Source organism: Delphinus delphis, chromosome 7 (genome assembly GCF_949987515.2).
Source record: "Delphinus delphis chromosome 7, mDelDel1.2, whole genome shotgun sequence".
Classification (NCBI taxonomy): domain Eukaryota; kingdom Metazoa; phylum Chordata; class Mammalia; order Artiodactyla; family Delphinidae; genus Delphinus; species Delphinus delphis.
This window is the reverse complement of record NC_082689.1, coordinates 59,422,277-59,449,346: the sequence shown is the minus strand read 5'-3', so window position 1 is coordinate 59,449,346 and position 27,070 is coordinate 59,422,277. Positions and strand designations below refer to the sequence as shown.

The 27,070-nt window shown below is 39.2% G+C and overlaps 1 protein-coding gene across 3 annotated transcripts in view; it reads left to right on the top strand.

Annotated features, from left to right (window-relative positions):
* MAP3K20 (mitogen-activated protein kinase kinase kinase 20) overlaps positions 1-27,070 on the top strand; it is a 174,465-nt gene that overhangs the window by 99,325 nt on the left and 48,070 nt on the right. For all 3 annotated transcript variants that reach the window (XM_060016573.1, XM_060016574.1, XM_069540853.1), the window contains exons 8-11: positions 2,707-2,793; positions 8,272-8,346; positions 15,093-15,199; positions 23,501-23,636. In XM_060016573.1, coding sequence (XP_059872556.1) covers positions 2,707-2,793; positions 8,272-8,346; positions 15,093-15,199; positions 23,501-23,636 — 405 coding nt within the window. The remainder of the gene's footprint in view (positions 1-2,706; positions 2,794-8,271; positions 8,347-15,092; positions 15,200-23,500; positions 23,637-27,070) is intronic.

Genomic DNA, 27,070 nt, shown 5'->3' with positions numbered 1-27,070 from the left:
ATTGTTTGTAAAAGAAAAGGCAGGAAAAGTACACAGGCTTGTCCAAGTTTCTCTTCTGTAAACTGAAAATAGAAATTTCCCTTGTGAACCCAGTTTAAACATGGGGATGTCTCAATATAAAATGAGTTGGAAAATATTTTTAAGGTGAAAGATCACAAAAACGTTTGGCCTGCATTTTCCATAACTGATATTTTCAGTCACAGTTTAATATACTTTTTGACCTCTAAGTGACTTCCTCCACAAAGTTACATTTTTTGTGCCACATGTCATTTCGTTCAGTAGAAAAAGCTGTTGTCCTATCTCATACCACCTACTTTTTTGATACATTTCTGAATGGTGAATAAATAATAGGAAATCTTGAGATGTGCTGATCCTGGAATTAAACTAAAGACCTCATCTGGGCTTCAGGACCCCGTGGTTAAGGACACCATCCCCGCCATCCTTGCCAGTTTCACGTCCATCAAGTGGCTCCCTCAGCTGTGGTAGCTCTTTAGAGACACAGAGAGGGAGTAGAATGAAACTATCTTATTTTTTCCAGGATTAGAACCCTCGGAGAAATATAACTCGGGTCTTATTAGATTTTTGGACACTCTCCAGCTGAATATTTTGGGAGAAAGAATGACATAAATCTTTTTCTGGTGTCACTCCCCAGGCTCTTGGTTCTGCATCTTACCCCACAAAACCCAGGCCGCCTTTGTGCACATGTGTGCGCATGTGCAGTGTATTGTGCAAGCAGGCCAGACTCCAGAAGGAGGGGTGCAAGGCTGCTTATCCAGATGTTTTGGGGTCCAGGGCATTAGATTTATTTGAGGCAGTCATTCTTCCCATTCTCCTTAGGAATGCCAAATCCATTCACTTACTTGCCCTTCATAAGCCTTCCCCTCCCCAATCCCACCACCGGGAGGGTGGTAATTGCAACAAACTGAGGGGCTTCATTTCCTGCTCAGCCCTCTTGCTGCCTCTGTCCCCCACCCCAGCCCCGTGCCGCCCTGTGTCAGGTTACCACACACCTGTTCTAGTTCTCACCCTTTCTTTACTTTCAGTGTTTGCTGGAATCATCCCCTTCTGGGATGCCCCTTACCTTTTCCTAAGCACTTCTGTGACTCAAATAGAATTATTCAGTAGCTCTTCTAAAGAAGTACCTGACACACTTGATTAAAAGCCCAAAGAGGTTTCAGTGAATTTCTTTTCCTCCTGCTTGAGCAGCGTCTGCCAGTTTCCCTGATTTTGCTGCTAATTATCTTCGTATTAGCCAGAATTCATTTAACATGTTATGGCTCCAATAAGACCGAGAGCGCTGGCTGAGGAAATCGTGCATATTGGATTCCCTTGAATAGTGTATATATCCTCAATCTACATTCTTATTTAGAAATGGGTTTTTGTTTTTAGAACAACAGAAGTGTAAATCAGAGGTGCTGAATTCGCTTCTGCCATGGCTCCATACCGAAAGTAGGGCCCGCTGCATTCTCTCTTATACTGTAGCTCTTCCCTCTCTACAATTACATGTGGTCAAGACCTTGACCTTCAGGGGTGAGACAGCAAATTCATATTCCAGCTCTGCCACCTGGTAACTCAGTGCCTTTGGGCAAGTTTATTTAACTTCCTTAAGCCTTAGTTTCCTCATCTATACAATGAGAATGATACCTCTCTGATGGGATTGAGATTAATCATGATAACATACCAAAAGGGTTTAACAGAGTAACTGGAACATAATCACTCAATAAATGATAGTGGTTGTTATTATTACGATTATCGTTGAAAAAATTATAATTGTTTTTGCACTTCACAAAAGTATTGGTAGATTCAAATCTTAATACTCATGTGTATAAATAGAGAAAGAAACTGAATGTAAAAATCTCCATTACTCAGAGTTTAAAGAGAATACCAAATCATTGGCTGTTTTCAGCATTTCCAGCATCAGTGTGCTTCAGTACAAATTTATTAATCCTGCTAATCTCAAGGATTGCAGAGAGATAACACAAACACAAATTTGCACACGCATGAACACACACGCATACACAGCCTATATATATGTATATATATAAGACGCTTATTACATTTTAGAATATAGTATAATAAATTATGTGGTAGGTGGAGGAACATGAATCCCTTAGACTGACTCATTTTGAGAGAGATTTCTCCAAAGCACAAAATCTAAATGTTACAGTTTGGCGAGTACCTACCATTGTGGAGGAAGTGGTTTAGCCAGTGATTTGGATTTGGCCCTCGATTTTTTTTTTTTAATGAGACCATTATCGAACCTTTGAAAATATGGTTGAATTCCCAGTTATTATCTTATAGAGCAGTTTATCAGAGATTGAAGGTGCAAAAGAGTTTTGACCAACAAAATATAAAATCTAGTTTGTGGTGATACATGAGAATGCTGTTAATTTACAAGATACAGTTAAATCACGGAGGCCCACTAGTTTCATAAACTTTTAAGCCTGGCTCTAGATATTCTAATTCCTAAACCAGATTTTTTGTTTTTAATAGAAAAAAAGAACAGCAACAACAACAGCTAAAAAATATATATATATATAAAATATATGGAAGAAGTCCTCTGCATGGATATATACATTTTGCCCAAGTTTCTACAGATGGAGTTGGTTGTGCCTGGTAACTGGATACAGTTAAATGTTAAAGTTTCAGTAATATACCAAAAATATGAAGTACAAGAATAAAAATTCCATTTTCTTTTTGTTCCAGGTTCTCTGGGAGATGCTAACAAGGGAGGCCCCCTTTAAAGGTCTGGAAGGATTACAAGTAGCTTGGCTTGTAGTGGAAAAAAACGAGGTAAGTCTGCGATTCTCCATTCAGGTACATAGATCAGAAAACAGTATTGGGGTTTTGCAAAAGACTTTTTCATCTTCTTCAAATTGAAAGTAAGTTCACGCTTATGGAAAGATTAGCAGTAGGAGCTAACACAAAGGGTCAAAGTGATGTTATTCCTCATGAATGGACCCTTTACATCTAATTGTTGCAGCTTCACGTCGTGATGCTGTAGATCAAAAATTGTACAAGTACTGTACTAGTTTCTCAGTCTCAATTGTAAAACCTAGGGGTTTGTTCTTAGTGATGAAAGAAGCCATTGCGTCCAAGGTAGGGGAACAGTTTTAACTCCATCTCCTGCGTTTAGGACATCTTTTTTACTGTCCGGGAGTTGGTATATCTGTAAGAGACCTTCAGCTACTTCAACTTACCTCTCCCAGCAGGAGTCACTATAGTACAAGAAACTGTCGCTTAGATGAGAATTTCAAAAATAAAAGAAGAAAAAATAGTTTCAAAAAAGGGAAAAATTACAGTTTTGCCACCTACGTTGAACACTACATTGAAGATGAGCTCCTCACTGGAATTGGCGAGGCAGTGGCATAACTGTTCCCTTCTTCATGCAGAGCCTTTCCATTTCAAAAGAACTTCAGTGGCGTAAACACCGTTTGTGCTGTGTCCCCAGCCTCGCTTTTCTTCTTCCCACAAATTGAGGCTTTCCGTTAGTTGGACCCATGAGCCAACATCAGAGAACATGGTACATTCATATCAAAGACAGCAAATACATTTTGAAAGGTTTAAAATTGTGACTGAAACGCACAGCCATGGAAATTCTCAGCATAAGGATGAAGCATCCATTATCAAGGTATTATGAGAAGTTAGATCAAGTAATGGAAGCACGCAGTTGTCTTTGCAACGCTGTAAAACAACTTTATTTCACAAAACTTCTTCATTTCCACATCTTATCTGTGCCCTTCACAAAAGGGAAGGGTGCAGGCTTAGGGTAAAATAATTTGCAAAACGGTGAATATGTAGCAATATTCCCTTTTTAACGCTTTAAAAGAATTAGATTGATCCGCTCCCCATGTGAGTGCAGGAGCAAACTAGATCAATCAAAAAGCTGCTATTGACTGAGAGAAACCAAGTTTCCATATTTTAGATCACATAATTCATGGTTACCTTATTAATTTGTCCTTCTGAGCCATTGAGAATGGATGAAATGTTCATGATAGCTGAACTTGATGGGAGAGAGCTGCCAATTTAAGAAAAATAAAAAGATGTTATATTCAAGAATGTGTCTTACTCATCGTTTCACAGAGGCTGTTCTGTTTTAATTAAATGGGATGGTTATTCCTGGTGTGCTATTAAATCAGACCTCACACACAGGGTAACTGATTATCTCATGGTATGAGAACCCACTCGATTCTGTTCAGTTTCTTTTGCCAGTGAGGTGATTAGACGTGTAGTTCTGGGTTGACAAATAGAGTGAAGAAGATTATTGACCTTCTGTTGACTTTGGAGCAGAACACTCAATGTCATTTTTTCCCTCTGTATCGTTTCAAGATAAACTAGGAGGAAATTTTTTTTTAAAGCTGACTGGACCCTCCAAATATGTATAAGACAGAGTAATTAATATTTTTAATATTTCATTTAAAGGAGGACAGAAAAGGTGTGAATCTAATGCACTTTAAAAACAAAGAGAAAAATGAATTTAGAAGCTGCCTTTGAGTAGCTGACTTGAGGGTTGAGAGTCCCCCATAAATTACCTTCAGAATCTCCTCAGCAGGCTACATGAGGAGGCCATCGCCCCCTTTCTCCCCAGGAATCCCCTAAAGTAGAGTGTCCGTGGTGTGATCTCATGATCAGCTAATAACAGATGGAGACTCTTCAAATGCCTCGCATACTATATTTATTAAATGAAATAGTCATTTGAAAGAAACCCACATGGTGAAGTAATTTTTCTCAACTTTCTAACGAACCTAATGAAAATTGGGTATTACAAGGGTATTTGTTTGTCTGTTCTCATTCTGCATATTTATTTCATTTAGCAGAATATGGAAATTAAGTTCAAATGTAGTTTCCATTGTCATCATTCAAGAAAATGTCTTCATTCTACCTCATAAATGGAGGCACGTATTACCAAAACAAATTCTGTTGAGGTAGCATTAAAATAATTCCCAAGGATTTATTTTATTTTACAGTAAAATTGAGACTTTGACTTAAATACCATTTGTAAAAATCCCTTCAACTTCCAGTTATTTTATTTTTGTTATTTTTACTCTGGAATTCCTTGCGCTATTGAGTTGAAAAGAGAAAGCTATAGTTTTTTTTAAGAGGCCTCATTGAAATAAAGGATGACATGTTTAAACTTTCAGAGAGACATTTTAAATGTGAGCTAGTCACACTAGAATGCTAGTCATCCTAGACTCATAGGAAGCTGCAAAAATATTACAAAGAATTCTGTGTGCCCTTCACCCTGCTTCCCCCACTGGTGAGACATAGGCATGGTATAGTATGAAAACCAGAAAACTGACACTGATACATTACTGTTAACCAGACTCTAGACCTTATTTGGTTTCACCATTTAGGATTGCTTTTTGCATCTATAGGAAGATCGATACTTTCTAAAAATTATATCTGAAGACCTTTAATTCCAAACCCTTAATAATGAAATAAGGTCTTCAAACAATCATTTTTCCTATTATTAAATCCTATTGAAACTAGAATCCATAAAGCACTGTTAAACTTTACAAAGCAAACAGTGAACTCATAGAAAGCATGAAATTAAGAGGGTATTACTAATAAATTTTAAAAACCTTACAGATGTGTCTATCTGCCTTTGTAATTTCCATAAAACTCAATTAGTAGTCATTCAGAGTGTTCTGGCATTATAATTCCTATCTTTATAAATGCTTAAATGTGTTTTATTCTAAGTAGCAAAATTACTATTCTTTGTTAACAGAAATCGTCAAAAACTTAATCCATTGTTCTTGACTACACTTTTAAAAAAGCTAATGAACTTGACTTAAAAAATAATTATTGCATCTTATGTTGAAAATGGTGCAAAAAAGAATATGATCTTCTTAAAAATATCATGCCTAATTTAGTGATTAGGAAATATTTTAATTTTAAATTTGAAACTGTTTTATTTTAAAATATTTAAGTTTTAAGTAGTGTTGCAAACCTGGTGCTAATATCTGGTTATTTCAGGATGTTTTAATGAGTTAGGAATGCCCACAGTTACGTAATCAGGACTTAAATATTTTAGATTCTCTTTTAAAATACTTTTTAGTGTACCAAAATAATCCGTTACATGAAGTGTCTGAGTCTAGATTTAACTGATCTTTGACCATCTCAGATAATTTAAAATAATTATGTCTCCTTTTATAATGTCTTACATGTGGTATCTAAAAAGTTTGCCAGTAAGAAAAGATCAACATCCATATTCAGCCAGTTCACATTTCAGTTCTTGGGAAAATGTTGTGCTAAAGTTATGTTGAAAATGTTACCTTTTATGAAAACTTATTTTTCATTACACATGGAGTACATTCAGTCACATAATTGCAGTCACTGTTTTTACTAGTTGCCATCCCCAACCATCTTACTTTTTTTTTTAAGTAAACGCATGATTTTCCTTTTGACCTTCAACAAAAGGTTTCCAGTTTGCATTACAGTAAAATAATAGTACCATTTACTACATCTTGCTCTATTCTATGAAATCACAAGACCAGAAGTTGAAAAATGCTTAGTGTAGCCTCTAAGTTGGAGAGTTGTTTTTTTTGTTTTTTTACTTTGCTTTAAAGTTTTATTTATTTTGGTTTATTTTTATTTTAATTCCAAATATAGATTGTCTGTTTTCTTGCCAAGGCAACTGTTTTTCTAGTTTTATACGTAGCCTCCCCCAAATCCAACTAAATTGTTTTTAGTTTTTTATTTGCAAAACTTCTTGGCAAAAAATACTGTAAAATAAATCTTCTTAGTACAGAGGTTCTCAGCTCTATCACATCCAATGCTCTCTTTATAACAACTATGTTAATGCTTCGTCTTCTTCCCTGAAATGAAATTCAGAGGTAGTACAACATTGTATTTTAAGCCAACATGTTGCTCTAAATGTAATATAAGGAAGAAGTAAATATGTATTGCAATGGATAAATGCTCAGGCATAAAAACAGTAGAGGTGATGATGGAAGTTTTAGACGCTTCCACCTATGGATAAATAGAATTCAACAGCTACAAATGCAGAGTAGAAATGGGTTGTATTAATGATTCCAGTACCATGAGCAACACTGTTGTAGGCAAAATTTTCCCAAAATCTTGGTAAGGTTATGAATAATGCAAAAATCAATCTGCCCTTGATTTATTTTATTTAGTAGTTGCATTCATAGAATGTTCAGTGTATTTTTAAAATATCTTCAAAAATACTCTATTTATAAATCAGATTCTAAGGCTCAGAAAATTATAAGCCTTATTGTTTTCTTGTTTTACTCACATGAATGCACCCGGGGCATTTGAAGTTTGGTGGAATGCAGGAGAATTTTTAATCAGGGCTTTACTATATATCGAAAGATGGCCAGCATTCTTGACCTGCTCCAGGTGCAACCCTCCAGACTTTAAAACAAAAATGTCTCTGTAGGGCTTCCCTGGTGGCGCAGTGGTTGAGAGTCCGCCTGCCGATGCAGGGGACACGGGTTCGTGCCCCGGTCCGGGAAGATCCCACATGCCGCGGAGCAGCTAAGCCCGTGAGCCACGGCTGCTGAGCCTGCGCGTCCGGAGCCTGTGCTCCTCCGCAACGGGACAAAAAAACAAACAAACAAAAATGCCTCTGTAGATCTGTATACTGCCCCTGGGGGCATTACATGTCCTATGAGAACCACTGCTGTACAATGTTAGAACAAGACTAATCCTCACATTATAATCTTTGTTCTATCGAGTCCTTACAGTTTATGCATTTGACCAAAACTAAGCCATAAGGAGTCATCCATTCAGAATGTCTCATTTGCTGCTGAGAGAATGCACACTTCTTTAAAATTATCTCTGTGCTCAAGATGTTTTCAGAAGTTGTACACCTATTGCCAAAGCTGAACTGTTTTCCTAGTTACCTGGCCTGTTTGCATATCTCATAGTTGCCTATAAAACTACAGTGATAGATGTGTGGTTTAGATTTAGTGTTTAAGTTAGTATTTAAGTATTCCAACTTGCCCCTCTCGTACTGGTTTCTTTTAGACTTGATTCTATATTTTGTTGCACTTGTTGTGCTGAACCCTATTTCTTCATCCATTGTGGTTCCTCTTTGGAGGAAAACGGTAACGTGTCTTTAGAGATTAGATGCTATGAACCTAAATGTAAATTCTCGCCAGTCACATATTAATCAATGCAAGTTTTAAATTTTATGTCTTGTTTATGCTACTAAATTAACTCTTTTATACCTTTCAATTAGAATTTCCTTCCTTTAATGAGAAAATCCTTGTGTTTTGTTTTGATTGATTTTTTCTTTCCCTGTTACAGAGATTAACCATTCCAAGCAGTTGCCCCAGGAGTTTTGCTGAACTGTTACATCAGTGTTGGGAAGCTGATGCCAAGGTACACACACACACATGCACACACACACACATATATATTGTTGTTGTTGTTCTGAAATTTCACTTGTTTGTTTGGCCTTGACTTTTTAAAACTTGGGGTAATAAAATTCATTACAAAGCAAAGCTGGGTTGCTGTTCTTCCGAGCCCCAGATTGACTGTGAAGGCTTTCTGTTGACATCTACTTGTCTTGATCCCTAGAAATCATTACTGGGTCTTTCTTACAGCACTCTGGCATTCTTGAGTCAATAAAAAAGAATTTTGTTACCTTGTTTTTAATCTTTAATAGTAACTGTTGCACCTTCATGTTATACAGATGCTAGCACACAGTGCTTATTGTAAGCCAGGAACTGTTCCAAGCACTTTATGTATGTTAACTCATTTATTCCTCAGAATATCTCTGTGAACTAGGTAGTGTTATTATCCTCATTTTACACATGAACACAGGTTAATTAGTGAGCTCAAGACCACACAGCTAGTAAGTGGTGGAGCTGGAGGATGAAGCCAAACCAGCTGACATAAGTCCCTGTGCTTAACCACTACACCATATTGCCTTTCTAGCCAAACACCAGGCAAAGGTAGCACTTCTAGGGAATCTTGATACACACTCCCTGTGGAGTTTCAGTGATGTTTTTTAAGCTATCACAATAGAGTTGGAGAAATTCCAAAAATTAAGGCTTTCATGTGGTTATCCCATTCGAGCATGAATGGCTCATTTCCTTTCCCCGCAAAGATCTGTTTAAAAGACTCTCACAGGGCTTCCCTGGTGGCGCAGTGGTTGAGAGTCCACCTGCCGATGCAGGGGACAGGGGTTCGTGCCCCGGTCCGGGAAGATCCCACGTGCTGCGGAGCGGCTGGGCCCGTGAGCCGTGGCCGCTGAGCCTGCGCATCCGGAGCCTGTGCTCCGCAACGGGAGAGGCCACAACAGTGAGAAGCCCGCGTACCGCAAAAAAAAAAAAAAAAAGACTCTTACATACATACAGAAATGTTTATAGGTAAAATGATAGGTGAGTCTCGGATTTGCTTCAAAATAAAGTGAAGAGAAATGGATGATGGTATAGATTAAATACCGTCATCCATGATAATTTTTGAAGTGATAGGTATATAGAGGGTCATTATATTGTTCTCTGTACTTTCTCATATGTTTGGAATTTTCCATAATAAAAAGATAAAAATTAAAAAGATCCTCACAGATTAAATATTGGAATAAGAGAGATACACTCAAGGGACTTCCCCGGTAGTCCCTTGGGTAAGACACTGCGTGCCCAATGCAGGGTGCCGGGGTTTGATCCCTGGTCGGGGAACTAGATCCCGCATGTGTGCTGCAACTGAGTCCGCATGCCACAACTAAGGATCCTATGTGCTGCAATGAAGATCCCTCGTGCCGCAACCAAGACCCGGTGTAGCCAAAAATAAATAAATAAATAGTTAAAAAATAATAATAATAGGGGGCTTCCCTGGTGGTGCAGTGGTTAAGAATCCGCCTGCAAATGCAGGGGACACAGGTTCAAGCCCTGGTCCAGGAAGATCCCACATGCTGCGGAGCAACTAAGCCCTTGCGCCACAACTACTGAGGCTGCACTCTACAGCCTGTGAGCCACAACTACTGAGCCCACGTGCCACAACTACTGAAACCCGTGTGCCTAGAGCCCATGCTCTGCAATGAGAGAAGCCGCAATGAGAATCCCACGCACCGCAACAAAGCATAGCCCCCGCTCACTGCATCTAGAGAAAACCCGCGTGCAGCAACAAAGACCCAACGCAGCCAAAAAATAATTAATTAATTAAAATAATAATAATAAAAGAGATACTCTCAAGAAAGGAACTAAAATTTTATAGTTCAAATTTGTCCGGTTTTTCATGGAAATAGGTGTATTACAAACTGACCTTTTAAATAGAGATCTAAAAAGAAAGATTTAAGAATGGAATTTCTCCCTTAATTTAAATGCAGTTCCTGTGTGACCCCCAAGAAGAATGAATGATGATAACATATACAGCAGTTCCTCGGTATGGGGTGGGGGGTGGGGGGGATAGTTGGTTCCAGGACCCCAGGGGAATCCACAGATGCTCAAGTCCCATGTATCAAACGGCGTAGTTGAGTCAGGAACCCCCCGACCATCCTCGGGTTCAATAGCCTGTTCGAACTTGGGTTGATTGAATTCACCAATACGGAAACGTGCGTTTTGTCTAGTGGGAGTAACTTGTAACACTTGGTGAGTATGGGGATTGTGTTAGTATCAGGCAGAATTCATGTTGAATCATGAGTAGTGGTTTTCAGCACACTGTTCCACACCACAAGCGAGAACAGCTGAACACCAAGCACAGTAGTGCAGCCAGTAGCACAGCAAGGGACACGGACCGGAGAGGCCCCTCTGCCCCACGTGCTCCCTGTTGGCTGGGATGAGCGGTGCTTTGTCTTGGAAGAGTTTGTTGCTCTCCCCAGCCTTGTGCGTTTCACCTTTGGCCTGGTGAACCAGCAGCCTCCATCTGCTTTCACTCCCGTTCATCAAACTACCCTCACCCTTTTTTAAAGAGTCCTACATTTACTTAGTATTGTTTTTTATTAAGGAATTTAACAGTTTTTAAACTGTTAGTATTTTTATTTAGGTTTCTTATTGTTTCATTAGTTTTTTTATGACAAAGTTGATAGGTTTTGAATGGTCTGTCCTGCCCCTGTGTAGGCCTTATTTTAGTGTGTGATTTTTTAGAATATGGGGATTTTTAAGCATTAAGAGAAATGCCTGCACTTTGCAACTAATCCAGTGGAAACTATAAGTGGCTATTTGCAAGCTTTCTGTAGAACATTTATTTTATACTATTAAAATACTACCATTTTCATACTCTACCACTTATATGTCCGTTGTGGCCCAGTTGGTAATTTTTGTAGTATTTTTCTCTCTGATGCTCAAGTAGAAATGTCACCTGAAGTTATGTGTGCTGAATTAGATGAATGCAACTAGATCTCTGTAATTTTAATTATATTTCAGTATGCAAAGCAGGTTTTGAGTTTCTTAATCAGAAACTCTGTACTATGTTAATTAAAATTCTAAGAATATACATTTATGGTGTATTAATTAAATGATAGTGTAAACACCTACACAACAAGGACATTAGGTCCAGAGTTGACGCCATGAAGTTGGCATGTCTCTATTGAACACGTAGTAAGCTGACCCTTTTTTAGGGTCAGAGGAATCTTGTGTTCTAGCCCCGTGAAGTATGAAGAATGTTTGAGATCAATTTTTATTTCCTAAATTCATGGCATTTTATTCTGATACAAATAATATATGCCCTCTATATTTGATTTGATTATGCATCCAGCTCACATTTCTGACTCTCTCATTGCTCTCTCCTCTAGACACACCTTACACACCTTTATTCCCTGAACATGTTCTTTTCCTTCTTTTCTTTTCTCCCCTGAGTACTTCATCATCAAGCCTTCCCTGGTTATTCTGTTTACCCCTGTCCATACTAACTACTTCTTTTCCAAAACCATAGTCTGAGCTACTGCCTCATCTTGTGCTGTTGCATTTTTAAAATACCTTTTCTTCCTAAATGGATTACAGGCTCCATGAGGGAATAGAGCTAGCTTTTCTTTGTTTCCCTATAGCAGCTTCCGTAAATTTAGTAAGTAGATGTACAATTTTTTGTTGACTCAAGTGGCCAGAGCAAGGTTTATTTCCTGAGAGGCACATTTTAGTTCTCTGGCTAGAAGTATATAGCAATTCAACCAGGAGTGGGTGCCAGTCCTATGCCCATAGATAGAGCAGTAGTTGGTTAAAATATATTTTATTTCTTTTTTTTTCAGTCCTTAGACTCTAGAGTATTAACACATAGATTAAAATATTCAGCTCACCTATAGAAATATATTCTTTTGCAATGAGGAGTTAGAAATGTATACAAGAGAAAGCTGCTATTAGGTAAATAAATGTTAGATCATTCCAGTGGCTTCCACCAGGTGTTCAAAAAAATTTTTTTGAAGAAAAGAAGGAAGTAAAGGTGGGTATTGGTTCAAGTTCTAAAATGATATTTCTAAAGGAGAAAAAAATAATAGTTAAAGCCCTGAGTTTGATAGGAAGTAATGTCTTACCGTCATGTGATAAAGCATTTTGAAGTGTTTAAGAGCATAGACCCTGGTTGTGTAACTTGCTTCCTGTGTGATACTGGGCAATTCATACTTTTCTGAGACTGATCTTCCTTATCTATAAAACAAAAATAACAAATAATGTATACAGATGCTTAATAAATTGTTCTGGTTGTGCCTTTTTAAGTAAGCAAAGCCTACATAATACATAAAAGGAACCTAAACCGCTTCGGAGGAAGATCCTAGACCAAATGCCGTATTCTGTAACCAGAATACTCATTAAATATTAACACAAAATTCTACATTGTTGCTACCTTCTAAATGTTCACTTTGATAATTTCCATCTGAGAGCATATTCTAACTATAAAATTAAGATTTTTTCAGGGATACTTGCCATCCAATTACAAAAAGTTTTACCTTATCTCAAGAATGATTAAGTGGGGCTTCCCTGGTGGCGCAGTGGTTGAGAGTCTGCCTGCCGATGCAGGGGACACGGGTTTGTGCCCTGGTCCAGGAGGATCCCACATGCCGCGGAGTGGCTAGGCCCGGAGCCATAGCTGCTGAGCCTGCGCGTCCAGAGCCTGTGCTCCGCAACGCGAGAGGCCACAACAGTGAGATGCCCGCGTACCGCAAAAAAAAAAAAAAAAAAAAGAATGATTAAGTGTAGGGAACAATATTATTCTTTGAAAATTTCTCAGCTCCTCCTGCTGCTTTTCCATGAAAAATGAAATCCTATATTTATTATATAATTAGTTCCTGTACAAACAATTAAAACATTTTTCCTTTTGCAACCTTGACTCATGGTGGGAGAAATTAAAATGGGAACAAATTCAAAGAAGACAAACAGAATTTTTTCAAATTTCCTACTTAAGGCACTTTTCTCTTTGCTTATTTCAAGGCTTAATGTACAATCAGTGACATCTAGCTACTTACGCCCTCTTTTAAAACACACACACACACACACATACACACACACACCCCCTTGAAAGAGAACAATAATGGGAGAACTCAGAATAAATATCCCAGTTTTATATTCCTAAGAAAAATTGCTTTTCTTAATGTAGGAAGCACTCAAGTCCTGCGAGCAAGCCACCTCAACATTCTTCCTTCTTGTTTTTGTGCTCCTAAATTAAAATGCATGTTTTAATTGCTGCAACGGTAATTTGTTCAGAAATGGTATAATTATGAGGTGTGATGAAGAGAGAATGTACATCATCCTTTTATTATCTTTCTCCATTTTTGTTTAAACCTTTTGTCTCAATCTTGGCTAGAGTCTAAAGAGAGAGACTAGGGTAGTTTTTGCTAGCTAAAGAAATACATCTAACCACTCCTTTTTCAATTTCTAGTAAACAGTACCTCAGAGTTTCCCAGCATCAAAACTAGTTTTAATGTGGAATAAACATTGAGAACAGTGAAGTTATGATGGCTTTAAAATTGGGGAATTTTTCTCTGAGCAACTGGTTTAGGAAATTTTATAAGTTCTGCTAGATTAATAAGTAGATTTCCCCCAACATTTTATTATAAAAATTTTCAAACATATGGAAAAGTTGCAAGAATTTTACAGTAAACACTGGTATACCCATCGCCCAGACTCTACTGTTAACTTTTACTATACTTGCTTTATCACAAAGATTTTTTAAAATAAATTTATTTATTTGTTTATTTTTGGCTATGTTGGGTCTTCGTTTCTGCACGCGGGTTTTCTCTAGTTGAAGTGAGTGGGAGGCTACTTGCGGTGTGCAGGCTTCTCATTGTGGTGGCTTCTCTTGTTGCAGAGCACGGGCTCTGAGCATGTGGGCTTCAGTAGTTGTGGCTCATGGGCTGTAGAGCGCAGGCTCAGTAGTTGTGGCACACGGGCTTAGTTGCTCCGTGACATGTGGGATCTCCCCGGACCAGGTTTCGAACCCGTGTCTCCTGCATTGGCAGGTGGATTCTTAACCACTGCACCACCAGGGAAGCTCCTATCACATAGCTTTCTTTTCTTGGCTGCATTGGGTCTTCGTTGCTGCACGTGGGCTTTCTCTAGTTGCGGTGAGTGAGGGCTACTCTTCATTGCAATGCACGAGCTTCTCATTGTGGTGGCTTCTCTTGTTGCAGAGCACAGGCTCTAGGCGTGCGGGCTTCAGTAGTTGTGGCACGCAGGCTCAGTAGTTGTGGCTTGCGGGCTCTAGAGCACAGGCTCAGTAGTTGTGGCGCACAGGCTTAGTTGCTCCGCGGCATGTGGGATCTTCCCGGACCAGGGCTCGAACCCGTATCCCCTGCACTGGCAGGAGGATTCTTAACCACTGCGCCACCAGGGAAGTCCTATCACATAGATTTTTAAAAGACTTAACTTTTTCCTTTTAGGAGTCCTTAATCATACCCAAAAGAGAGAATTAGTTAGTACTTTCCTTACCTGGAAAAATACTATAATCATTCCAACCTTAGGCCACACAATAGAAAAATGACATCTGAGTCTATTATGAATAACTGGTTGAAAATAAGAATTATGGTTCCCTAAACCTGAGCAGTCTGACAGTTGTAAAATAACTAAATCGGGACATTACATCATATTTTATTTTGTCTTATATAGTAATAAGGTGACTTGACCTTATTACTATACCTGTGGATTTTCTCTTAAAGATCTACTTTCTTGCATCCCAACAAGTGATTATTTTTTCTCCTTCAGAAACGGCCGTCTTTCAAGCAAATCATTTCAATCCTGGAGTCCATGTCGCACGACACGAACCTTCCTGACCAGTGTAACTCATTCCTGCACAATAAGGCAGAGTGGAGGTAGGTGCCTCGCATCCGAGTCACATCATCTGACTTTAAGGGATCATGAGTAGCTTCAGCCAGGAACAGAACCTGGAAACTTGATGACAGTCCTGATTCCTTAGAAATTGGGGCTTTTTTGTGTGTTTTTGTGTTAGAAAATTTTGGAGATCGAATAAGCCCTCCCTTTCATATGTAAGCAAAGAGTGTTCCTCTAAGCTTGTTGCTTTATCATATGTCTAAGTATTTAGAAAGCATATTAAAACAGTATCTTCTGAGATAAAAGACGGTTACCTGACATTCCTCTGTATACACTCTGTGTTAGGAAACTTTGTCCTCTGTCCAGTGAGAAATAAAAATACTGTCTGCTTGGAAATATGCAGAGCACTGTATCTGTTGATGGAAGAGTTAAGGAGACTGTAAAAACACTTTTAAAAGGAAGGTTTTGATGTTATAAATCCTATTAAATGTTTTCAGGTGTAAACAAACTTAGTAATGAGAGAATTGTATTGTGTGAGTGGAAGAAGTAAGCCCGAGATGAGACATTGGAGCCGGGTCACATGCTGCACGAATATAAATAGCATGTTTGGAAGCTGACATAATTCCTCCCTGACTCAGCAGAGATTTAAGTAACTCATCTCTGCTCCTGTTAGCTATGGCAGTAACGTGACGCCTGGCGCCACCTGCCGATACCAAATGAATACTGCAGGCACTTAAAAAACGACAATCGTTTACTCCTGTGATGACACATTTCTTTGGGCTTTCTGTTTGGTGTTTTACAATAACCTTCTTTATTTTTTATTCTTTGGGAATCTCTAGGACCAGTGAGTTAAAATGAATTTTTACTTAGTGATACAAAAGTAATACTGTTTGCTGGAGTCTAGGTGTGTATGAGGGACTTTGTTCTGGGCTGAAATAATCAACAAAACAAAACATGTAAGTAATATTTGTTTCCTACAGTAAGAGATCAGCACAAATCTAATCAGATCACTCCCATTTTAAATCAGTATAAGGGGCTCCCATTACTCTAGGACAAAGGCCAAAATACTTAAGATTCATGACACCCTCTGTGCTCTTGCCTCAGCCACCTCATCTTAAGAGCATCATTCTACCCCTTAATTTTTGACGTTGGTCCCTCAACACATGCATATTTCTCCCTCATACCTTGCAAATGCAGTATCTTCTGTATAAAATTCATCCCATTTCAGCGACACACCAGCCCTGATGCCCAAACCCAACTTAGCTCCTACTACTACTGCTTCAGATAGTAGCTGAAAAAAACTCCTTTAAGGAGGTGTTTCCTGACCCCAGACCAGCTGAGGTTCCACTTTATGTGCCCTGAGAGCATCTCCTTCATAGCTTCTACTGCAGTTGAAATTAATAAGTAGTTCTGCAATCTGTTGTTTAATAATGTGCGTCTCGCTGGCTAAAATGTAAGAGAGTCGGATCATCTCTTTTGTTCCTTGCTGTAACTGGAGCCTCTAGAACATATCTTGAATACCGACCGCAGTTGCTCAACAGATATTTGGAAAAGGAAATACCACGGTGGTAATAATATTAAAAGACATCACAATATTACACAAAAGAATAGAAATATGTAAGTTAATTTGTTTGCTTTGACAAATGTGCTTCTTACACTCATTCATTCAGATATTCATTAAACCTCTGCTGGGGAAAGGTGTCCTTTAGTATTGGGCTGTGGTGATGAGCAGAACAGCCCCAGTGCACATGGAGTGTCAGTACTGGACTACTAAACACAAATATACGAATAACTTTCATTACCATTTTGATAAGTATTATGACAGAACATTACTGGACGTCTGAGTGTATATAACCATGAAATCTAATCTAGTCTGAGGGTTTAATAAAGGGATTCTCTGAGGAACTGCTGTTTGATCTGTTGGCCAAAGGATTAGTAGGATTTTAATACTACTATTAATACCCATGAGCTAGGGAGTCTTTGAAGTAGGTCAACAAAATCAGAAAATAGGGGGAAAGTTGGTAAGTTTTCTATATAAAAATGTAAAACCTCCATAAGACCGAAAGCAATACCCACCATCAATAAATTGATAAGACAAATGCCATAGTGTTACAGCTTTTTTCCTGTATGATAGATCATCTGTTCTAGAAGTTTCTAGTCTCAGGACTCCATTACACTCTGAAAAATTATTGAGGACTCCAAAGGGCTTTTGTTTAAATGAGTTACATCTGTCAGTATTTACCACATTCAAAATTAGAACTGAGAAAAAAATTTAAATACGTAGTTATTGATTCATTTAAAAGACAGTAATAAACCCTGCTTCTGCATTCAGCCTATGGTACTATCCCACGTCATGAAACCTGTGGAAAAGTCTGTGCACTTATGAGAGAATGAGAGTAGAAAAGGTAAATCATGTCTTAATGTTATACTGAAAACCAATTTAACCTTTGAAAAGCTCTCAGGAGTCCCCAGATCACACTCTAAAACCACCACTTCTGTCTTTAAAATAACATTTTAATTAAAATATCATATTAAAGGGCCTGAAATGGCATTTCACAAAAAAAGAAGTCAAATGACCAATAAACATGTGAAAAGTATTCAACCTCATTTAGCAATCGAATCAAAGGGAACATAATTTATTCATCAGATTGGCAAAAATTTGTATCATGAAAATATCCAGTGTTATAAACTTCCTCATACTTCGCTGGTGGGAAAATACTGCCTTTTGGAGGACAGTTTGGCTGTATCGATCAGACACCTCTCCCACTGCCATTTCATTCCTAAGAAAATAAACGGGAAGGTTGTGCAAGAATGTATGGACATTTGTTTATCACGTCCTTTAGAATGATAAAACTGGAAATGAGCTTAAAGTAAAATAAAAGATTGATTTGGTTTTTTTGTGGGTTTTATGATTTAGAAAATTATGATATCCCCACACACAAAATAGTATGGAACCTTTCATCATATTACAGATCTGATAAACGATTCAAAAATGGATGCTACGGTCCAGTACGTTCAGAATGATTCCATTTATTCTAAAATAAACACGTATTTATGTGTACATGTATGTGCACATAGAGAAAAGTATAAAAAGGTCAGTGTTACATATCATTGGGTAATGAGATTATGGGAAAGCGTTTTCTATGTGTATATCTTTATTTTGTATAATAAACCTGGATTCGTTGAATAACAAATTTATTTTTTTTAATTCTTCAAGCTAAAAAGATGAGAGAAATAAAATTGGTAATACATTAATGTATTTTAGTAAAAGGGAAACAGTTGCCTAGGGGGCTTCCTCATTGGCTGTCTTTCAGGAATTCGTTAATCCTGAGAGCTGGAGAAAGAATATATATCTTTACCTGAAGCACTAAACCACAGTTTGAGCGGCAGCAGAGCTGTTTTAATTGAACTTGGTAATTGGTTAAAAACGTGGGGAATAATAATCATATTAATTAGAGTAACAATAACGAACACAGCTGTCATTTATCACATTCTTAACCAGACGCTTGTAGTTTATTTGGACTATCTTTTTTAATCCACATAGCAACCCTAGTGTGTACATCACAGGTGCAAGAACCGAGACCTGGACAGGTTGGACAGCTGCTCAAGATGATACCATGTGAAACAGAACCAGCGCTGGCACCCAGGTGGTCTGATCCCACGGGCCTGCTGTGGCACACACGCTGTGTGGTGCTGTCCCTGAATTTGTGGCCAGTGTCATGCCCTCCACTGGATTCCCTTTTAGCAAAGAGAAACATCACAGGGGCATGATGGGTTTTTGTTTTTGTTTTTGTTTTGCGGTACGCTGGCTTCTCACTGCTGTGAGAAATAGATAATATATATATTACATTTATATTACATTTTTTTTTTTTTTTTGCGGTACGCGGGCCTCTCACTGCTGTGGCCTCTCCCGTTGCGGAGCACAGGCTCCGGACGCGCAGGCTCAGCAGCCATGCTCACGGGCCCAGCCGCTCCGCGGCACGTGGGATCTTCCCGGACCGGGTCACGAACCCGTGTCCCCTGCATCGGCAGGCGGACTCTCAACACTGCGCCACCAGGGAAGCCCAAGGGCATGATGATTTTAAGTGATGATTAGGGCAAAACAACTATCCCACTCAACGTGCCAAGTGTCCAAAAGAAGGAAATGTTTTGTCAGGTCATCTGGATATTTCAAAGGACAGCACGTTCAGACCACTCCTCTCTTTCCCCTGACTTTTATCTGGTGTCTGAAACCATGCGTCTAGGGTCCAAAGTGTGTGTAGGAAGTTAACAAGTATCAGTGAAGTCGGACTCCCGTCCTGCTCTGGTGTTTCTGACAAACGCTTGTTTGCTGGTGGAGCTTCCTCTACACATAAACCAGATGGAACATCTAGTCTTAGAAACTTAAATGATTATTCTGAAAATTCTTTTTAAAACTAGGTTATTAAAAACCACATGAACTATGTCCTTTCCTTTTACCTAATAGGTGATAGGCAAGAAATCTAGTGTCAGACCTTTCCTTGTTCATCACATCTTCACCTTGTTTCTCCTCCTATTGACTTATTAGCAATAGTGGCCACGAGCATTAAGAACAGAAAATGTGTCATCCTCTTGGTCGTGTTTTCAATTCTCGTTGCCCTTTGTGATTGTCTGCAGCCCTGTGGTCACCTGCACTGAGTGAGCCTCATGTCGCTGTGATAGTGCATTCAGGGTCTCTGTCTCTTGGTAAGACATTCTGCTGGTTGCATTCTTCCTTGGTGATCAAAATATTCTTACTCTGGCACGCCTTCTTAAAAACAAAACACAGAGGGCTTCCCTGGTGGCGCAGTGGTTGAGAGTTTGCCTGCCGATGCAGGGGACACGGGTTCGTGCCCCGGTCCGGGAAGATCCCACATGCCGCGGAGCGGCTGAGCCCGTGAGCCATGGCCGTTGAGTCTGCACGTCCGGAGCCTGTGCTCCACAACGGAAGAGGCCACAGCAGTGAGAGGCCCGCGTACCGCAAAAAAAAAAAAAAAAAAACAGATTTAAAAAACTAATCTTTGCAATTTGGATTTTAGCACAAATCATTTAATATATAACACTAAATGTAATATATATATTATCTATTTCTCATGTAATATATATATAACTGTTTTTATGAATTAATCTTTTATTTCAAAGTAAGTTTCTGTCTAGTAAAAGAAGATAATTGTAGTTCATTGCCTGTTTTTGACATAGGGAAAATTTTCATCAACTTAAAACATATTAAACTATATTTTTAGAACAGGAGGGTTATATAAGGGCATCAGCCAATGCATTTGATGCGAAACAGTACATCAAGAAAAACAGAGGGAACAGCCAGGGGAGCAACTGTCTTTGTGTTGCCATCCGGGTTTGGGTTACATCTCTTGTGGCGTAGGACCTGGACCACTGCTGTCAATATCCCGGGGCGTCTGGGAAAGCCTCGTTGGAGAGCATATTTACTCAGTCAGTTTTTGTTTTTCTGCGACAGCTTTTAGCTTACTTAGCTTTACTTAACTGTTGATGTATTTTCCAGAAGGGCTTAAAATCAGAGTGGGCTCCCAGAGCTGGAACTTGAGATGAATCCTTGGCTTAAATGACAAGTGAAATTGCATGCGTTGGCCATTTACCCCGATCAAAAAGAACACCAGTGAGCTCAGTTTCCCTGGCAAAAGAGTTGGGACTGGGCTTGGTGGAAGCACCACGTGGCAGCAGCCCAGGGCCCTGCCGTATCCCACTGAGTGTGCCCAGCTCTGCTGCTTCCTTTTCTCACCCTCTCATTGATTGAAGATGGCTCATTCTTTCCTTTTTGTTACAAAAGTTTTAACCTAAGGTTTTCTACACTGTGTTTTTTCCCTTAATCCTCCATTTGAAAAATAAAAACACTTATTTATAAATGGGCATAATACTTTGTCTGAAATATCAGGGATAAAATTTGGATTTTATGATACAGTCATCATTTTGAAAGATGGCTGATTTACTGCTTTTCCTTAGGGACTCTAGTGTGACTTGACTTACCTGGCTTTATCATTTTCAGATGACACCAATAAAAGGGACGGGATTGACAGCAGAGGCTTTTCCACTTACTTTCCTGCCTCCCTTGCTCTGAGGTACTTTGCAGACAGCCAGGGAAGTAAAACGTGGAGCCCAAGTCCAGAAACACCTCAGTAGCTGTTCTCGGAGTTGGGTTTTGCCAATTAATACCCAGAACCTTTTTGTTTTCCTTTATCTGCTTCTCATCTACAAGGGCATTGGGATAAGCTGTCCACTTATTCTGATTTTCCCTGGACATAAAAAGGCAGACTTTGGCTACATACAGTCATCAGCTTAGATCTGGGGGCATCTACCTTCTGTAATCAAAGTCCCAACCAGGATCGCACAGTCGGACGTGTAGGTGTGTCCCAGGGGCACATGGGAGCAGCTGTTGGCTCAGCAGCTAATCTCCAACCGGCTTTTCTTTCCAGTCCCTTCCTTGTTCTGCGTCCTTCCCTCTGCGCCTTCGCTAACCCTTCCTTCCACCCTTCGCTCTGCTTCCTCTCCTCCTTTCTCTCTTCTTCCCTCCCTCCCTCTCGGTCTCTCCTTCTTTCTCTCAGTCTCTCATTACCGTTGCTTTTCTCACAGGCTCTTCAGAAACTGAAAAGGAAGAACTTCCAACTCTCAGAGCATAAATTTAGACTTAAACATGATGACAGCCCTGAAGGAGAAAAAAACCTGCCCTGAGCCATCTTACCAATTTCAGTTTCTATAAAGCACAGGTCTCTGTAACTGGCCATATTGTTCCAGGTGGTGAGGTTGGTCAGCCCATAGAGACTAAGGAGGGAACTAACTTGCTTTTAAAATGATTAGAGTTAAAAGGAACCTTAGAGTTCATCTGGCCCAGGATTCCCACACTTGCCTGATTGTCAAAAAACGACCTGGCTCTTCTTTCAGATAATGGAGATTCCTAAGCCCTACCCAGCCCTACTGAATCCTGAGCTCTGAGGAAGGGTCCTAGGAATCTATGTTTTGTTGTATGTTTTGCCCAGGTAATTATTAGGATCAGGCAACTTGTGGAGCCCTGATAGAAGATAACTACCACCCCGTACAACTGAGGAGACTGAGTCCAGTTAATCAGTCAGTTACTTGAGCTACTCAGCAAATAGGCTAAGGTGAACTTACTAGGGGTAGGACAGTGATCATATAACTGGAGTGTCATTTTCCCATCTCTCTCTTTGTGAGATTAGTACCTGTTTCTTGGGGCTGTAATGAGAGTAAGATGAGATAATATATAATAGAGCCAGATGACCGTAAGCATTTTTTTTTTTTTTGGCTGCACCGTGTGGCTTGTGGGATCTTAGTTCCCCGACCAGGGATCAAACCTGGGTCCACGGCAGGGAAAGCCCAAATCTTTTTTCTTTTATAAATTTATTCTTACTTATATATTTGTGGCTGTGTTGGGTCTTTGTTGCTGCACGTGGGCTTTCTCTGGTTGCGGTGAGCGGGGGCTACTCTTGGTTGCCGTGCGTGGGCTTCTCGTTGCAGTGGCTTCTCTTGTTGCGGAGCACAGGCTCTAAGGCGTGCGGGCTTCAGTAGTTGTGGCTCATGGGCTCTAGAGCACAGGCTCAGTAGTTGTGGCTCACAGGCTTAGTTGCTCCACGGCATGTGGGATCTTCCCAGACCAGGGCTCGAACCCGTGTCCCCTGCATTGGCAGGTGGATTCTTTTATTTATTTATTTATTTATTTATTTTTGGCTGTGTCGGGTCTTCGTTTCTGTGCGAGGGCTTTCTCTAGTTGCGGCGAGCGGGGGCCACTCTTCATTGCGGTGCGTGGACCTCTCACTATCGCGGCCTCTTCTGTCATGGAGCACAAGCTCAAGACGCGCAGGCTCAGTAGTTGTGGCGCACAGGCTTAGTTGCTCCGCAGCATGTGGGATCTTCCCGGACCGGGGCACGGACCCGTGTCCCCTGCATTGGCAGGCAGATTCTCAACCACTACGCCACCAGGGAAGCCCGGCAGGTGGATTATTAACCACTGCGCCACCAGGGAAGTCCCAAAAGCCCAAGTCTTAACCACTGGACTGCCAGGGAACTCCTGACCATAAGCATTTATTAAATGGCTAAACCAAGACACCAGCTCCATAGCTCAGGCCCCACCCAGTGGTTCGTCACTGCTTTGAGAAAGTATTCTGAGCTGATGTTTCCAAGCTAGAAACTACCTGTTGATTTTGAAGGATATGAAAGATTTCCTATTCTCTGCTCATTTACTGTTTGGTTTCAAAGCACAGGTTTAGCCTTTTCCTTTGATTAAGCATTGTGATGGACCCCTCAGCATGTAACACCTCTTCAGCAAAGTTGCGACTTAAACCAGTTATATCCCTGTGCAGGTGTGAAATTGAAGCAACTCTTGAGAGGCTGAAGAAACTAGAACGTGACCTCAGCTTTAAAGAGCAGGAGCTCAAAGAACGAGAAAGACGGCTAAAGATGTGGGAGCAAAAGCTGACGGAACAGTCCAACACCCCGGTGAGTGTTCCCTGCAGGGTTCACGGATCCCGTACTTAGGAGGCTGGCTGAGCATGGCAGCATGGCACCCCTCCCCCCTCCCCTGCTGCCTCCTCACTTCCTGCCTCGTGCCTCTACATTAAAGGATCCACATTTACACTCCCGTAGCGCTCCTATCTCTTTTCAATTAACAAAATGCCAGAAATTTAGAAGGAAAGCTTAGCCTATTTCTGGCTCTTTCTCCGAGAACTGTTATTCTGTCAGTGTGTTTGTGTATTAGAATTACAAAAATAAAATTCAGTGTATTTTCACACCATCTGCTAGATCCCCAGAGCCTGTGCCTCAAGGCTGATTAACTCTTTATAGAGTCCGCCGGTAATTAATAAATGTTATACCAAGGCAGCTAGCTGTCTGAGAAAGTCGTTGATGTGTCAGAACTTCACCGAGTTTTCCTTCTAAAAGAGAGCTAACTTAATGATCTATAAATGACGAGAATTAATATTCCTTGCTCAATTTAGGGTCACAATCATGAGCAGCAAAAGATTGGAAAAAGACTTCTCTCAGGACAAGCTTCCAGTATTTACTCCACCAAAAAATATACTGGTTTTTTTTTTCCAAGTCCTGTATTTGGACTAAGATAAAAATGCTTTGTAAGGATTTTGCTATTTATATACTTACCATGAGCTTATATGTTAACATGATATATTAAAATCTAGTCAAATTTCAGCATTCTTCCCTATTTTAAATAATTTATTATTTTAGGAATTAAGTATAAATTTATCATTGGCTTTTCCAGGGTTTTTAATGGGCAATATATGTCCACTTTAAGATCACAAGTAATAATAAGACTAAAAGTACACTTGTTATGTACTTTAAATTCATTTTTGATAGTTGCTATGGCGATTATACCAAAAAAATTCTTAAATGCCCTTCACTTTGTGATCTTCAAAAAACTTTCTTGGGCTTCCCTGGTGGCGCAGTGGTTGAGAGTCCGCCTGCCGATGCAGGGGACACGGGTTCGTGACCCGGTCCGGGAGGATCCCACATGCCGCGGAGCGGCTGGGCCCGTGAGCCATGGCCGCTGGGCCTGCGCGTCCGGAGCCTGTGCTCTGCAAAGGGAGAGGCCACAACAGTGAGAGGCCCGCGTACGCAAAAAAAAAAAAAAACTTTCCTATTTTTAAAAGTCTTAATCTCCATTTAGCAGCCAATGCCCAACTGCAAAGTACTTTCCAGTGTCTAAAGAATAAAATAGTTTGCCTCCTTTTCCAATTTATGTGGAGAAATAACCTGATTTCCAAAAAAGGAAAATACAGTGAAGTTAAATGTTTATCATCAGATTTAACTTTTTCAAAAATGACTTTGGTTATCCAGGGAATCCCAAAGTAAGAACTGAATTGCTATGCATAAGACTGTCATGGGTACCACATCTTATAAGTACCACAGTACTTGTAAGTTCAGTGAATTTTAACTTGGCTCTCAAAAAAGAAGTTAAGGAAAGTTTCCTGTTCTGGTTGAATTGGTACCAACAGGCAGACTCAGAAAGCATTACCTTAAGGATCTTCAAGGGAACACTGCTTCTCCCAGAGCTGATGAGAGGCAAAAATATGGCCATCTTCTGAAGTCTGAGAGTTGTGGGGATTTTTTAAGTACATTGAAATCTTAAGCTATAAAGCACTGCATGGCTTGACTCTTTCTAAATGTAGCATTTTAAGAAAAAACTTTAAAGGACCCATTAAAGTATGCTTTAGAACCTTTCTTTAGTTTACTGGCATTAGTTTTGCTAAGAAATTATGGGCTGCCTTGCACACATTATTGCTATTAGTAACGCAGTTGTATAATAAATGATGAAAAACTCTGAGTGCACAGTAGGTTGTATGCTTGCGTTTTAAATGCAGAAAACTCTCTGTAAAGGAACTGCTCTGAAGGCTACCATCTAACAATGGACAGCATGCAGCACGATCTCAATGAGATTTTCTTCCTTTTTTTTTACTTATGAAGGCTAAGTTTTCTTTCTGTACAGTACTTGCTTTTAATGTCTCTTCTTCATAGAGCTGGTATTTCTGAAGGAAAGGTTTGTGCTCAGGTATTTTATAAGTAGATATTTTCTTTTATCCTCACATCAGTTTCTAGTTGACTTTAAATGAGGTTTCTGAGAGACTGATAAGAATAAACCTCTTTTAAAAAAAAAAAAAAAAAAAAAAAAAAAAAAAAAAAAAAGAATAAACCTCTTTTAAAAGGAAGCGACTGGAGGTTGAGGTTTTCTCTGTGTAGCCTCATCTTAATTATAAAAGTTTAATATTAAAGTAACGTCATAAAAAAATTGTATTACTGCATTTATTTCAAGGAAGGACACTACTTTCTTTCCTGAAATTAAAACATTAGTTAAAGATATTTGGGAAGCTGAATCTTCCATACACAAATATGAACAATGTTTATTTTTAATGATTGTTGTAGCTTGATGTAGAAATTTTACTTCTTTTAAAAATAATAGATTATTTGAGAGGCATTTGTTGAGATCTTAACATAATGTGAAATAATTATGAAATATATGAAATAATAAAATAGATAAGCAGGAAAGAGATCCTGAGAGTATCTAACAATTGAAAACAAATTTGAGAGGCTGGGAAATTTGACTGCAAGGAAAGTAATAGCCCGTTTCCGGTGTTAAAGGATCTAAAACAATTTCTTTCTTCCATGTAACTTCTGCTTTTTAGTTGAATTATGTGAAGTTCTGATTGAACTAATAACTGTAGAGGTCTTTTCCTAGTGGAGTTAAGATAGTTTTTTTAAAAAAAACTTGATTCCAACTTTAATTTAAAAATTAGGAAATTGGTCCTAAAAAGTACCTTTACATGCAGAATATGAAGGTCATCCCAGAGTTATATTACTTTTTTACCCTTATTTAAACAGCATCAAAATAGAAGCCTTAATTTGCTTCTTTCTCAAAGGAAGAGGCAGTAACACTTTGAGATCCTAACAGTTTTACCCCTGAAATGAACAACATTTATGGAAATAGGTTGGCTGTTTAAAATAATTATGTAAGATTGAAAATAAATGTCTGTATCTGCTCTGAGAAGAATTCCTAGAAAAAAATTCTGCTAAAAGAAGGAAACTTGTAGAGAATAGAGACAAAGGTAACAATCTAAATTAATACTAGTTTCCTTTCCTCCCAGTTTTCCCATGTATTTACATACTTGTTTATAACTTAAATGTTAGAGACAATCTAGAATTTGTTTACAAGTGAATGATTTCATAAATTGGAAAACAAGAATTATATCTGGCTGTAATAAATAATAAAGGGAGACAAGTGAATTCTAGACTGTTTATAGTTTATAGATACTTAATCTAGCTAAAAAGGTAGCTAATGACCCAGATCTCCCAATTGACTGCTAAACTGTTTTTATGCTTCCTCTAAGCTTTTCTTCTTTGGTCCAAGGTTTCTTGTTTATTTTTTT